At 47.3% G+C, this 13,066-nt stretch overlaps 6 protein-coding genes across 6 annotated transcripts; 2 read left to right on the top strand and 4 right to left on the bottom strand.

Moving 5' to 3' along the window:
- Positions 1 to 136: 136 nt before the first annotated feature.
- On the bottom strand, positions 137 to 1,377 carry FOMMEDRAFT_138029 (uncharacterized protein). Its single transcript, XM_007261811.1, has 5 exons — positions 1,221 to 1,377; positions 1,030 to 1,067; positions 889 to 973; positions 443 to 810; positions 137 to 371 (listed from the first exon to the last, which is right to left on the bottom strand). The coding sequence occupies exons 1-5, from the start codon at positions 1,365 to 1,367 to the stop codon at positions 296 to 298; spliced, it is 714 nt and encodes a 237-aa protein (XP_007261873.1). The 5' UTR covers positions 1,368 to 1,377; the 3' UTR covers positions 137 to 295.
- Positions 1,378 to 2,318: 941 nt separating this feature from the next.
- On the bottom strand, positions 2,319 to 3,313 carry FOMMEDRAFT_150513 (uncharacterized protein; the record flags this gene model as incomplete). The annotated part of the gene is made up of 5 exons (XM_007261810.1): positions 2,319 to 2,441; positions 2,503 to 2,512; positions 2,609 to 2,904; positions 3,020 to 3,098; positions 3,186 to 3,313. 5 exons carry the CDS (start codon positions 3,311 to 3,313, stop codon positions 2,319 to 2,321), a joined length of 636 nt encoding a protein of 211 aa, XP_007261872.1.
- A 652-nt stretch (positions 3,314 to 3,965) lies between these two features.
- FmMnP1a (manganese peroxidase) lies at positions 3,966 to 5,172 on the top strand (the record flags this gene model as incomplete). Its single annotated transcript, XM_007261809.1, has 4 exons — positions 3,966 to 4,479; positions 4,540 to 4,917; positions 4,974 to 5,103; positions 5,160 to 5,172. 4 exons carry the CDS (start codon positions 3,966 to 3,968, stop codon positions 5,170 to 5,172), a joined length of 1,035 nt encoding a protein of 344 aa, XP_007261871.1.
- Positions 5,173 to 5,799: 627 nt separating this feature from the next.
- On the bottom strand, positions 5,800 to 8,580 carry FOMMEDRAFT_138028 (uncharacterized protein). Its single transcript, XM_007261808.1, has 10 exons — positions 8,490 to 8,580; positions 8,399 to 8,415; positions 8,207 to 8,342; positions 8,004 to 8,140; positions 7,898 to 7,947; positions 7,698 to 7,832; positions 7,595 to 7,645; positions 7,348 to 7,546; positions 7,176 to 7,295; positions 5,800 to 7,114 (listed from the first exon to the last, which is right to left on the bottom strand). The coding sequence occupies exons 1-10, from the start codon at positions 8,525 to 8,527 to the stop codon at positions 6,069 to 6,071; spliced, it is 1,929 nt and encodes a 642-aa protein (XP_007261870.1). The 5' UTR covers positions 8,528 to 8,580; the 3' UTR covers positions 5,800 to 6,068.
- An 840-nt stretch (positions 8,581 to 9,420) lies between these two features.
- FOMMEDRAFT_16477 (small GTPase) lies at positions 9,421 to 11,214 on the bottom strand. The gene is made up of 4 exons (XM_007261807.1): positions 10,979 to 11,214; positions 10,756 to 10,923; positions 10,066 to 10,684; positions 9,421 to 10,010 (listed from the first exon to the last, which is right to left on the bottom strand). The coding sequence occupies exons 2-3, from the start codon at positions 10,881 to 10,883 to the stop codon at positions 10,111 to 10,113; spliced, it is 702 nt and encodes a 233-aa protein (XP_007261869.1). The 5' UTR covers positions 10,884 to 10,923; positions 10,979 to 11,214; the 3' UTR covers positions 9,421 to 10,010; positions 10,066 to 10,110.
- A 353-nt stretch (positions 11,215 to 11,567) lies between these two features.
- On the top strand, positions 11,568 to 12,865 carry FOMMEDRAFT_101342 (vacuolar H+ ATPase E1). Its single transcript, XM_007261806.1, has 7 exons — positions 11,568 to 11,673; positions 11,736 to 11,816; positions 11,878 to 11,960; positions 12,031 to 12,187; positions 12,272 to 12,429; positions 12,509 to 12,593; positions 12,692 to 12,865. The coding sequence occupies exons 1-7, from the start codon at positions 11,620 to 11,622 to the stop codon at positions 12,752 to 12,754; spliced, it is 681 nt and encodes a 226-aa protein (XP_007261868.1). The 5' UTR covers positions 11,568 to 11,619; the 3' UTR covers positions 12,755 to 12,865.
- Positions 12,866 to 13,066: the final 201 nt, after the last annotated feature.

Raw genomic sequence — 13,066 nt, 5'->3', positions numbered from 1 at the left:
GCTCATATCCCAATTGAACATCCGCAAGGAGGAAGAAACAACAGCATAAATCGATAGTCGATATATTGCCAAATTCTCTAAATAACCCACTTCGAGTTACAAAGAAACAAAGTTGGTGGCAAAACGAAATCTTGAACCCAGTTAAACATGTTGCGTCATTCGTCATGGCGATTGAATGATCATTATAGCATTATGGGTGCGGGTGATATGTAGGGATAAACAGGGGAGTAAACGCAGAATTGAGTAGACCATTAAGCGGGGAGAACAGACGAGAAACCGGGAATGAATGCCAGTCCTACTCTGTTTTCAGGCCTGATGGCCCAGCTTCGGCAGGTGCAGCTCCGGCGGCCTTTTGCTGCTCAATTAATCGCCTATACGTCATAAAGCACATAAGCATTAATCACTTTCGAACGAAGGACGACGTGAAGAATTCCAGACGTACTTCCTCGCAGCTAAGATCATTTGAGCCTTCCTCTCCCTCAGACTAGCTTCGCGCTTCTCGGGAGTCTCTTCCCACCTAGCCTTCCCACCCGCTTGCTCAGGCGACTCGAATACCAGTTTTACCTCACTGGCTTCTCGTTCTTTCGTACGCTCATCAACGCGTTGCGACGAAAGATAGTTCTCCAAGTGATATCGTGCAATCAGTGATGGTGCAGATTTCTGTGCAGGGGCTGAAGAGGATGAAGAAGATGCTTGAGCACCGGACGTGTTTGGCGTTTGAGCCCGAGAGGCTGGTCGTTGTGCAGCTCCAGTTGCGGGTTGGCGTGCATTTTCAGTGCGAGGGTATAGCCGGAAGTATGCCTGTGGCGGCTATTTGCCATTGCAAATCATAAGTCACAATTAAAATGGTAAGAAGATGAGAGGACGACAAGAAGAGATGACACGCACAGGATCTAAGAATCCGCGCTCGATGATTTTGTTCGTTGTCATTTCGACACTGCCAGTTCGCAGGAGGTCATAGTGTATATTTTCTCTACAAATGCCAGGAGATTTAGATGTTTAATACTTTTGTGTTCATTTCATGAATACCTTGGCATATCAGGGAACATGCTTGAAATCGTTTCTGTCTATATTCGCGACGGTCCCGCGCGGCCATCACAAAGAAAGTTGACGAGTAATTCGTTACGAATTCCATAGCAATCCAACATAATAGCAAGGAGGAAAGGTGCAAGCCATGATTAGCACACGAAGTTTCACTCGAAAATGGCACGTTGACACACCATCTCAGGTGTAACAGCTTTGGGCCTAAAACCAAGCGTAGTCCGTACATTCCGTTCCTCAGGCGTCTCGCGTGAGGTGGAAGTTGCCCACCGAACGACGAAAACGATCACCGCGAGCGCGACTACGACATTGACGACTTCACTCATCGGAGATTTTTGTGTTATTCTCGGAGGAGACAGGACAGGAGAAAGGGAAATTTCAGAGATTTGGCTTTGAGATCAGAATGGATTTGAATTGAATTGAATTGAATTGAATTGAATTGAATTGAATAATTGTGAAGCATGGGGATGAGCGTGCATTGCACGTGACTTACTTTAGGGCCAGCTGACGTTCGTTGGTCGACGAGTTTCATTTGTTTCCAACCTGCACGTTTCTTGTGAGCTGGCATTCTGAAAGCACTGTGTCTTTATTCTCGCACTTTCGTGTTTCATGCTCAAAGTTACTTATTACTTTTGCATAAATGCGCGTGCGGAGAACAGAATGGCTTGCAAACTTTTACACAAATTATGACCTTTTAGCAGAATGGCTAAAAATCACCCTGCATTGCAAGTCGAAAAGCTGACTAACAGTCTCTTCAAATCACTTCAAACTAGAACTTGTGAGTAGCACAACTTCTGTTTGTCGACATTATCCCTACACGATTTTGGTAGTGAGGACCAACAGTATGCTCCCAGGCTGCTCCTAAGCTCATATAACGCGGAATTCTTAACTAAGACCGTTTGAAACTGTGTGCAGCTTTCGTTTTTGTGTATGCGAATTGATCTAGTTATGTCTCTCTGGACTTGATGCAGGTGTTGGCAGCTTCGTCGTAGCAGACGCTATTGCTGCAGTTCACTGTGTACGCTGGATCACAAGTCCGTCCAGTTGCTATCATCACTGTGCAAGAGAGGTGCTACGTGAAGAAGAGCCGAAGCGATAACGCATCTCGACTAGAAAAAAAATACCCAACAACAAACTGCCAGATATGCCATATGCTTGTCTACCCTCATTGGATGAATCTTGTCTCCTGTCTCGGAATCATTTTCCGCGGCTCTGTGCTGTGAAAGATCATACATTTCCCCTTCACCCGAGAGCACTTGCCTCTCTGCCGCCGATCTCTACCGCTCATCCAGCCTCATTCCCAAGCATTGCATGAGAGCAACACCCAAGATAGTGAAATCTACCACTGCGACTGTGCATGTATGCGATAGCATGGCTTCCTCGGCCTCTCCGGCGACCTCCTGGACTCAGATAAGTTCTGAGCCATGAGAGATAGGGAAGCAAAAACAAGGCAATGTTGACGGATGGAAGACTGGTGAGTCAAATGAATGAGTTGCTATTGGAAGACCATATGTGCATTGACCTTCTCCAAACGGCAGACCTGTGAATCAGACACTATTTTATTCACCCGTTCGGGAGCGAAGGATATGAGAGAAGTGGTGTACCGCTGCTTAGGCCGTTAGATAGAAGCACAGTACGTTTAAGACGACGTTTCTGAGCGACACGCAAGGCAGCCATACCAGTGGTAATGACACCTCCCGAGGGAGAGATGGGTTGATTTAGGTGAGGTCCGACCTGAAGTTCTGTTTTGAACGGGAAGACAGGCGATGGCGATATGCTCGTCCCTTTGTACGTACCTTCCTGAGATTCGTTCCAAAGACTGATTAGCGATATACACGAGTCAGATGAACACCATATGTTGTACTGCAAGACTGCAACAATCAGAAGCGTCGTCACTCTCGGTTGCAATGTGCAGAAGCTGTCTTACTTGTTCTTTTGATTAACAATAATAAGCACAAGCATGTCAGGACATGCGCACTTGTATAATACCCGTCTCCTGATACGCTGGGGTCTTGTGCCAGGTTCCAGCTGCACGAAGCGGCTCCGAAGCAACGGTTCTTTATTAATGCTGTCAAATTCATCTTCTTGTCCGCTTCTCCTCAATTTTGTATCCCACGCTCTGTCCCGCCCTACGGTAAGCGGACCCGCTAGACGATCTCGCCTCCCAAGGCCTCATCTGTTCCTGACGTTCTCGCCTTCGCGGTCTTCTCCTCCGTTCCCTCGAATCATCTCCAGATATGGGGAAACCCTCAGATTGTGGACTCTCCGCCATACTACTGCTGACCTAGACTTTGTCCATACTGGTTATGAAGATCAGCGACATGGTTATCCTGGTGCCCACACTAACTATGTGCATGTGGTGATCAGTTCAATGCTCTCTGTGCCGTAGCGCGTGCCGATTGTCTAGGTTCTGTCTCGCTATTCTTTGCTATACGTTGTTCTAAGAACTCTCTAGAAATAGATTGAGCTATCGAGTCTGTCAGCTCACCTTCCGTTTGTGCACTTCAGCTCAACGCTGTGTCTCTGCTTTCCCAATGGTTTAACTGATTTCGATGCACGAAATCCATGGCTTAAACTACCAGGAAGAGCATCGTGTATAATGAATGCCCGTGCTAGTCTTTGTTTCAGAACGGTTCATGAATGCTATTCATCATTCTCTGTCCTCATTCCTGCAAGCTTCACCTTCATGCACAGCCTATATTCCCGTTCTTTCGGTATGGATTGTACCTGTCGAGACATGTGCTCTCTCTCACGTCCAGCTCTTCAGTATGTCCGTAACTATTGAACGTGGAACCGCTCATATGCAACCAATCATCTTTAGTGCTTTTGACAGGTTCTAGATGCATAAATACGCAGGAGTGATGGGTATTGTCTCTCCAGAGCCAACAGTACTCTGATAATTGCCTGCTTCATCTTACTGCAATATGTCTTTCAAGACCCTCTTCGCAATCACTTCGCTCGTCACAACGCTCTCTGGCACTTATGCGGCGCTCACCCGCCGTGTCAGCTGTCCTGATGGCGTTAACACCGCGACGAACGAGGCCTGCTGTGCATTCTTCGCTCTTCGTGATGACCTCCAGAGCAATCTGTTTGAAAATGAATGCGGTGAAGAGGTCCGTGGAGCTCTCCGTCTCACCTTCCACGACGGTATTGCATTCTCGCCAACTCTCGGTGGCGGCGGAGCCGATGGCTCGATCCTCACATTTTCTGACACCGAGTTGACGTTCGCCGCCAACGGTGGTAACGGCGGTGTCGAAGATTTCGTCACTACAATGGTGCCTTTCCTCTCAAGGCACAATGTTTCTGCTGGTGACTTGGTTCACTTTGCTGGCGCACTTGGCATCACGAACTGCGAAGGTACACCCAGAGTTCAGTTCTTCGCGGGTCGCCCGAATGCTGTTGCCGCAGCTCCTGATGGTCTCGTTTCTCAACCAGGAGGTACTTTACTATACCGACTTTAGCATGTACAATTTAATGACGCCTCTATTATCCTTCTAGACCCTATTGACACTATCATTGAACGCTTCGCCGACGCCGGTTTCAGTACAGACGAACTTGTCTCTTTACTCGCATCTCACTCGATTAGCGCTGCTGACACGATTACCGGAGCGAACCGAGGAGCGCCATTCGACAGTACAAATCACGTTTTCGACAGTCAATTCTTCATCGAGACGCGCCTGCATTCCGCGGTTCCTGGAGAGGGTCGCCTTCCGTCCGACGTGGCGATTGCTCGTGACGACCGTACATCATGCTTGTGGCAGAGCTTCATTACTGACGAGGATGCGATGCGAAATGCCTTCGGTGCCGGATTGACCAAGCTTTCGCTCACTGGCCAAGACGTATCGCAGCTCGTTGACTGCTCAGAACTCATTCCTCGTACGTTACCTGCGAAATCGCTTCTTGACCCACTGCGCTGACAAACTTTCCTCAAGAACCCGCGGCCCATGTTCCGGACCCGTTCTTCCCTGGAACTGCAACTATCACCGATGTCGATGCAGCGTGCACACAGACGCCCTTCCCTGCTCTCACGCAGAACCCAGCCGTCACGAGCGTCGCTCACGTGTAAGTGTATATATTACCTTTTAGCATTACACATCTACTAAATGATATCTCATTAGCAACGAGTTCTAGAGTATTCGTTCTTGCTACAATGGGATTTCTAGTTTAGTCATGAAATTTTTCTTAGGCTTTGGGTGGTCGCGTACTATTACTTACACTTGGTGATTTGTGTCGCTGTGTAGTGCTGACATAGTGAGGCAAACCGGGTGTTAGTGCGTCTTGTAAATGTATGAATATTTCAAAGAAAGATTACTAGTTCACGTATAAAACCTCTGAATGTATAAGATGTCAGATAATTCCGATGCGCTTTTCAACGTACTTGCGAAGATCATTGCTCTGGACACATTGAGGCAGAGTATTTTACTGCAACGGCCTTTACATTGCAAACTTGAATGATATCCGAGTACTTACTGGAAAGGAAAGTCACGCTATTCTAGTAATTATTAACTGTAGGTCCATCCATCTCACGCAATTTTGGCATGCGTCACCAACTTGTCAATACTCAAAAAGGTAATCTGAAGGCTAATTAAATACATGCCGATTGAGGCCAAATACTTTACATGTACCAGTACAAAGCTTATTTAATCCGGTACCTTCCCTGGGCGCAGCCTCACCATCTCTTTTGCATCTCCCACTATCCTACACCCTTCCGACGGTTGTGTTTGACCTTGCTACAACGGGGGGGGGGGGGACACGGGTGACGGCTCAGGCATGATAGTGATGATAGTGTTTCACCGCACCCGCAAAAGCTCTCCTTGAATGTCCTCCGCTACTCTGTGGCATAACCTCCCAATCCGCTCTCGACCCCATAATACAGTTGCGGCCAATACGCTTGGTATAGATACGGCTGGTATAATTAAGGATCATCCTTTTCAACCAAGTCCCACAGAGACCTTCTGCACCGGCGTTCCTACGTAACACCTTTTCGACTCCACTGATCAGTTCTCGGTCGGCTAGTGCACGTATAACTACCTGACTGCAATACCAAGACTTGGCCCCGTGGTCCGATGGTTGCGTGAGGTGCTTCCAACTTGCCGTCGAGTATTAGAAACTGGCTCAGGCTTGGGTTGCGGCGGTTCGATCTTAGGCTGCTCCGGTTCGGTAGTAGCAGGATTTAACACGACGGTGTCGGCGGCTTCTTCCACATCCACCTGGCCTGAGATGTAATCAAACGTGTTGCGCGTACGAATGAATAACCCTCGTGATTGCAAAGCGAAGATCGAAATCCTCTCATCACCAAGCCAATCGGGAGATAAGTCGAAGTCCTCAGCAATAAGCTTAGCTCTGTAATTTGCGTAAAGGATAATATCCCTAGTCGTATCCGCAGCCTGATCGAGGTTCAACTTCTCTGGCGACGTTGACGAATTTTCAAACGCTTGGGTGAACTCGGGCAACGGCGTGCTCGTTACAAAAAGTTTCAACCACGGGACCAGCTGCGATATCTGTACGAGTATCTTTGCAAGACGTAGCCGTTGTCCTTTATTATCGCCGCACTCGTCAAGAGCATCGATAACAATGACAAGTGGGTGGGGAGACTGATTTTGTTCGTCCGCAGATAACGCCAATACGGGCCCTTTGATGAGTAAATCGAACTGTTCTTGCAACGTCTTGGACGCAAGCCGGTTCTTCTCTTCTCCCTGCAGAGTGGAGAGAAGCTTTTCTGAGAACGGCTGATGCCACACGGCAAGGTGCGCGGCTAATGATGGGATAACTTTGGTATTGTCTTTGAGATCCTGATCATCCTTATTGCAGAAGAAACAGCCAGCGAGAAGTCGTTGCTGGTCAAGTGTATGCGCAACAGAATTAGCGACGGCCGTCTTTCCTGAACCGGGTGATCCTTGCAACCAGAACAGTTTCTGGTCAGTTTCTATCTCAGCCCACTCAGATATTTGCTTAAGGACTGATATGCGCGTCCCTTCCAGACAGCTCTTGTCTGTGCGATAATATTCTTTTCCAGCTGGGCCGAAGGCAGACACATGGAGAAGCTTCAACATCTCGTTGTCCTTAATTTTCTCTGTTGGAAAGTCAGCAAAAGCCTTGACGTCTCGACGTACTATGAGTGCGAGTGCGCTTACCAAGTTTCAGGTTAACCCTCCAGATATCAGTCTTAATTGACCAATCGTATCTCATTTTCGCCTTCTTGAAAGTATCCGTGAGCTTATTGACTTCCGATTTTTGCGACGAAATGAGGTCTCCTATATGACGGTAATTTAGTTCTATCCCGCTGAACAGAGGGAAGCGGCAAACCTATTGCACTCGTCGTTGAATACTGGACAATGAATTCACACGCTTCCCTAAAGACATCTAGGAAGTCTTTAACCGCATTTTTCGCCATTTCGTTAGCCATCGTAGCTGGATCAACGACCTCGGTAAACGGTAAGAACAACGACATGTCGTCTATCAACTCTGAAGCGTCCTTGTGGACTTGCTCCTGCCCTTCCAATTTCTGCAACAAATGTGAGTAGATGATTCTGTTTATAGCAGGTGATGTTACCTCGTAAAGCATGCCAAAGGCAATCATGGCAGCCTTTGCAGCTGGATGAAGCTAAGATAAAGTTACTGATACTGTACAGGGGTTCAGATCTGAAGGAACTTACATCAGCTACGACATCACCGAACCCTTTCGCCACCTCAACAAACTTCCGAGCACTCCCAAGTTTGTCCAGTATTACCGTTTTGTTTTCTAACAAGCCAATGGAATCCTTGGTTGCTTTACGCAGGACATCACTAGCCTGGCGATTCGCCAATTGGACCATTAGCTTCATTTAGACGTAAGCAAGTGAATGGTTGTGCTCACCGCAACAGGAGCTTCAAACGTGAGCTTCACGGATATTAGGCTCTTGTCGTCTGCGATACTAGGTCATATCTTCTTTGCGAAACATCTGGATATATGCAGCACGTACCTTCCTTGGTTATAATGTTATCCTTTTTCATTTCCTCCGCGTCAAAGCTAACCGCAGCAAAGTCTCTTTTTGCACGCCATTTTATCGTGTGAGACTCTTTGGCAACAATTTCGAGGTTCAAGTCCGGGGAAAGGTGTCTGCAGTTCGTAGTCCATTTGGTCAGATGCTTAACAGGGACGTCAAGAATTAGCTACTTCACATACACGTCGGCTTCCCATCTCAAACGGTTATCCGCTGCACCATTCTCGTATTCCTTGGCCCTTAGCACGTTTTGACCAGACAAGACTTTCAACTTGATAGGGTACTTTGGTTGTCTGTCTTTGAAGGAAACTTCGATGTCTGTGCAGGGTTCTGTTAGCGGTAACGCCACAAGCGAAATATCAGATGGGACATGCCTTTCAAGTGAAGAAGCCTATCAGTGCAACAGTGATAGGATCAGTCGGCGGATATTACTTATAATGGTTAAATGTTTGGTTTCTAACGTACCGAAATTTCTCGTCTGGTGGTGATTGAGAGTTCGACATGGCCGACTTGGTCCTTCAGAGCATTCGCAGACGTGAGACGAGGTTGCTGGCACTGTCGAACACGTCGGGCGCCTAAGTATCCACGATCGCGACCCGTAGACCAGGCTCCAGCCCTCATCAATGATTGAATGATCCCGTTCGGTCTATGCACGGGTTTAACGTAATCGTTCCTTGAAATGGATTAATTCAAATTTCAAACTGTTGTTGCGACATCTCCATCGAAGGAGATATGTGTTGTAAAGCGCTCAGAGGGGTGTATAGCAATGTGCAGTACATATCAAAAAATGATTCCGCCTGGCCTGTTTTGTTGGCCGTTGGGCTTGGGTTCTTTTGCGTGTAGGTTTTGTACCTGGTTTTCAGCGGAAGAATCATTTTTACGGGATTTTGTCGATCAATTCTTGCCGCGATCAGCGTGATTTGCTTCCGTCACGTGCTCTCGTACAGTTTATAGCCAAGTCCAGAATGTAATTGCAGTCTCTTCGACATACCACAGTTATACAAGAAAGAAATCGAGAAGCTGGACATTGAGTCAGATAGTTTACATTATCTTGTTTAACCAGGCAAGCAATCTTTTCAAAGCAAAGCAATAATAAATTGTAACCTTCCAAACTGGGAGTTATCCCGTCCCGAAAGCAACAACCATCATCAAAAAGTTCGGTCGAAGGTGGATGAATCATTGATCGATACGTGCACACTGCACAGGTGGGTAAGGACTTGAAAAGACAATATCCCACGGCGTGCTCTAAAAAAATCCCAAAGCGGTTATACTGAGGCGAAAGCAGGACCTCGGAGAATCAACAATCATCAAATGAAGAGAGACCTAGTGATGTAGTGATGGCCGGCCTAAGAGGTCGAATATGGGTAAATAATAAAATGGTGTAAAGGACAGTAAATTAATATCATGCTAATGCAAGGCATGTACACAGATGGCCACGCAGAGAGAGTAACGGGACGAGGGATGAAGAGTGACAAAGCTGGGCAAAGTAGTGGGATTGGATGGGGGTTGACGACGGAGTACGAGCAGACACGACGTAAATCAACGAGCAGAGGACGAACGGTGGATTGCAGAAAAGGTAAAGAAGATGGATGGCAGAGGATGGGGAAGCAGAGAAAGGCAGAGAGGAATGATGATGACTACAATACGACAAGAAAATGTATGAGCGTATAAATGGCACATGAGGATGTTGGGACGAGAGACGTAGTTCAAATAGACGATGGAATACGTAATACCAGAAGAATAAAAGAATATGGAAAACACAGACAAAGCGCGCGTTGAGAATGAGATAATGCGTACGATTGACGGTGAAGGAGTAATATGGAAATGGATTGTCCCAAGTGAACTGTCCTGTGCCACTGTCGGACACCAGTTTTCCTAAGTGGAGATCCGAGATCAAACTTTTTGAAGACCCGTTTTTATGCGCGTGCGTTTTGATAGGGTATCCACAGCCCGTGAATTCGACGGAAAAACAACTCGGGCTAAATACTGCAGCATAACATCAGCGACGGATCCTTGCTATGAGGCTAGAGATTCAACTCACCTCAAACCAGGCCTTTCTCCGGTTCTCCTTCACGTCACCACACTCTCATACATCCACGTACAATAATATCGGTTCTCCAACTCCCTCGATCTCCGGGATAACGCATTTCAAGTCGAAGGCCTTTGCAAGGACGATCTTAAAAATCTTCTGCACGTTGATCGACGCCGACGTCGAGCAAAAGATAAGACTGGCATGCATCGCCTTTGCAAACTTCTTAGCCTGCTTCGTAATCTCCTCCTGCTCATCTCGAGGGAACGTCGCGAAGGTATCGTATTTAGTGCCAATGAGGAATGGAATCGCGGTCTTATTGAAGCCCCGTGCTTGTCGGTACCATTCTTTAACAGAATTAAGCGTCGACTTTCGCGATAGGTCAAACATGAACAGGATAGCAACCGCATCGTTGCACACAAGCGGCAACATGTTGACGAACTCGCGTTGGCCGCCAAGATCCCAAATTGAGAACGTGATGGTCGTTCGTCGGACGCTGATCGTCTTCTCCATGAAATTGACGCCGAGAGTCTGGATATAATCCTCGTCGAAACTGCCTTCCACATACTTCACCATCAAGCTCGTCTTGCCAATCTGCGAGTCGCCCACCATCCCGACTTTGATGACGACGCTGAAGAACAACGGCGGCAATTATTAGCACGATATGAATCTTCTAGATGGAAAGAAGAACCAGAAGCCAACCTGTTCTTCTCGTCGCCTTCACTGCCGTTCGCTGCTATGCCTGAGCTTAACCCCATCATGCTGCTCGTGCTTGCACGGCTGTTGGCACGGTCTCGCGAGCTGGGAGCCACCGGACTTTGATTGGACATGATGTGTGATATGCCTTGCAAAAGAATAATATAAAAAGAGCTAGGCCAGTTCAGAAGCTCGTATATTACGATACCTAAGAAAGCACGGGACTTACAGAAAGGAGAGGAAGTCAAAAAGAAAAGACGAAACCAAGAGCGTGACGAGACTAAGGAACGCGCAATCGATAGGTACGACAGGTCGATTTTAGACAAAGCGCTGGGAAACCCGGGCTCGATGAAAAGCTGGGACTCGCGTGGGGGGAGATATAAAGAGCGTCGTGACGTCGTGAACCCTTGCCTAGCGTGCGCTCGACAAAGGCGGAGATCGCACGCGACGAGAGAAAGAAGATGATGAATAGAGAGACGATGGACAAGTGCGTCGCTGCACAGCACCCAGTCCTCGAGAGAGAACAACATGCGCCCATGCACAAGTTTCGCACGATCAGTTATGTAAGAATCTGGTCGTGTTTCCAATCCTCGTCTGTTTGCTGCTTTTCTCGAGATAATAAAATTAAAGTATTCCTGGTAAAGGTTGGATAGGTTACATGCGGAGTTAAACATGTTCAGCTAAATTTGAACCTTATAATTAGAGCAGATTTAAGAATGGAGACGAACTGAACAAAATGCTGACATAACGCCCAGACTGCACGTGCCGCATACCGAAAGGAGCTGTGTGGACGCTGCAGCATACCATCGAGCTCACTGCCAGTCTTCAGCTCAGACTCTGGTATTCTGCAAGACTACATACTAGCTCAAGATGGCGTCAAGACCGCTCAACGATGATGAGGTTGCCAGCGAGATGAACAAGATGGTGCGCTACCTCCTTCATTCTACTCTTTGAACATAGGAGTTTAGAGCTCATCGACTATACAGGTCTCGTTCATCAGACAGGAGGCACTAGAGAAGGGAAGAGAAATCCGAGTCAAGGCAGACGAAGAGTTCGCAATCGAGAAGGTCCGTAATGCTTTCACTGGCGATGTGTGAATGTATTAAACTTGTTCACGTCGCACAACAGGCGAAACTCGTTAAACAAGCTCAACAAGCCATCGACGCACAATTCGAAAAGAGGCGTAAACAAGCAGAGGTCGCTCAGAAGATGTACGCCCTTTTCTTTCCCCTGTTGCAGGGATGATTTACTTGAATGCTGAACATCCCGCCACACCGACAGTGCCCAGTCTACGCAACTCAACAAGTCACGTCTTCGGCTCCTGCAACGCCGCGAGGAGCACCTTCAAACGCTTTTCGAGAAGGCACGCGAAGAGCTCCTTGAACTTTCTCAAGATGAGGGTCGCTATGCTCAATTGCTCGAGGGCATCATCTTGCAAGTGAGTCGTCGCCACACCAGAATATTCGTTAGATTAGATTAATCTCTGATCACAATACTTCAATTCTTGTTGGTCGCTTAATAGGGTCTTCTACAGCTGATGGACACAGAGGTGCTGGTTATAGCCCGCCCTAAAGACGAGCAGCTTGTACAGAAAGCTGCTGAGGGTGCGAAGGAGCAGTATCGCTCCATTAGCGGACGTGACGTCTCGATAACGGTTGTTACAGAGTTGTCTGATAATATGTGTGTGCCATAAATTCCATTCAGTCTGACCTCTTCTGATTTTGTTGTCGTGGACTTTCTGCACCTGCCTGACATCTAGTGCTGGAGGCATAAAACTCCAATCTGGCGGCCGAATCTCCCTCGACAACACTCTTGATGAACGACTCCGACTTCTCGAGAGCAGGGTACGTCTATCTCCCCTTACCCCCAACTCATACTATCCTTACTTTTCTCATATCAACTTCCGATAACTAACTGATATGACATTCGAATACGCAAACAGATGCTCCCCGAGATCCGTTTCGAACTCTTCGGTGCAAACGAGAACCGCAAGTTCTTTAACTAAAGATGTCGTTCTCTTCCTGAGGGGGTATATTAGAGACGCTTTTTTCCCGCATTTCTTGTAATTCATAACGGTTCTGACAATAATGTGAATGGACTTCATATCTTGCGTGCGACCAAGTTAGTTTAGTAGAAAGTGGGATCCGTAACAAATTCTCGATCTGCCTAGTTAAGCATTTAAGTCGGAAATAGTGATTGCGGCGTCGACATCCTTATTGCCCGAGTCTACGCGGAACTCCTGAAAGCATATAATCTGAACCTGAGGATAGCAGGTGCATGCCGATGCATATACAGAAACCCAGATATGATGATTCTA

The sequence above is a fragment of the Fomitiporia mediterranea genome, assembly GCF_000271605.1.
Source record: "Fomitiporia mediterranea MF3/22 unplaced genomic scaffold FOMMEscaffold_1, whole genome shotgun sequence".
In the NCBI taxonomy this organism is placed as follows: domain Eukaryota; kingdom Fungi; phylum Basidiomycota; class Agaricomycetes; order Hymenochaetales; family Hymenochaetaceae; genus Fomitiporia; species Fomitiporia mediterranea.
The sequence above is the reverse complement of the archived record's forward strand: the minus strand, read 5'-3'. Positions and strand labels throughout refer to the sequence as shown.

Excerpts from the sequence above, each read along its gene's own strand:
- FOMMEDRAFT_138029 (XM_007261811.1), bottom strand. The coding sequence starts at position 1,367 with ATGAGTGAAGTCGTCAATGTCGTAGTCGCGCTCGCGGTGATCGTTTTC. Across the intron at positions 1,068-1,220 it reads AAGCTGTTACACCTGAGATG|ACAGAAACGATTTCAAGCAT; the intron begins GTGTGTCAACGT and ends TCGCGAATATAG. Across the intron at positions 372-442 it reads ATGATCTTAGCTGCGAGGAA|GCGATTAATTGAGCAGCAAA; the intron begins GTACGTCTGGAA and ends TATGACGTATAG.
- FOMMEDRAFT_138028 (XM_007261808.1), bottom strand. The coding sequence starts at position 8,527 with ATGTCGAACTCTCAATCACCACCAGACGAGAAATTTCG. Across the intron at positions 7,833-7,897 it reads CGTTTGAAGCTCCTGTTGCG|GCTAGTGATGTCCTGCGTAA; the intron begins GTGAGCACAACC and ends GCGAATCGCCAG. Across the intron at positions 7,646-7,697 it reads TCGGTGATGTCGTAGCTGAT|CTTCATCCAGCTGCAAAGGC; the intron begins GTAAGTTCCTTC and ends ACTTTATCTTAG.
- FOMMEDRAFT_16477 (XM_007261807.1), bottom strand. The coding sequence starts at position 10,883 with ATGTCCAATCAAAGTCCGGTGGCTCCCAGCTCGCGAGACCGTGCCAAC. Across the intron at positions 10,685-10,755 it reads GAAGGCGACGAGAAGAACAG|CGTCGTCATCAAAGTCGGGA; the intron begins GTTGGCTTCTGG and ends GTTGTTCTTCAG.
- FOMMEDRAFT_101342 (XM_007261806.1), top strand. The coding sequence starts at position 11,620 with ATGGCGTCAAGACCGCTCAACGATGATGAGGTTGCCAGCGAGATGAAC. Across the intron at positions 11,674-11,735 it reads CCAGCGAGATGAACAAGATG|GTCTCGTTCATCAGACAGGA; the intron begins GTGCGCTACCTC and ends TCGACTATACAG. Across the intron at positions 11,817-11,877 it reads AAGAGTTCGCAATCGAGAAG|GCGAAACTCGTTAAACAAGC; the intron begins GTCCGTAATGCT and ends GTCGCACAACAG.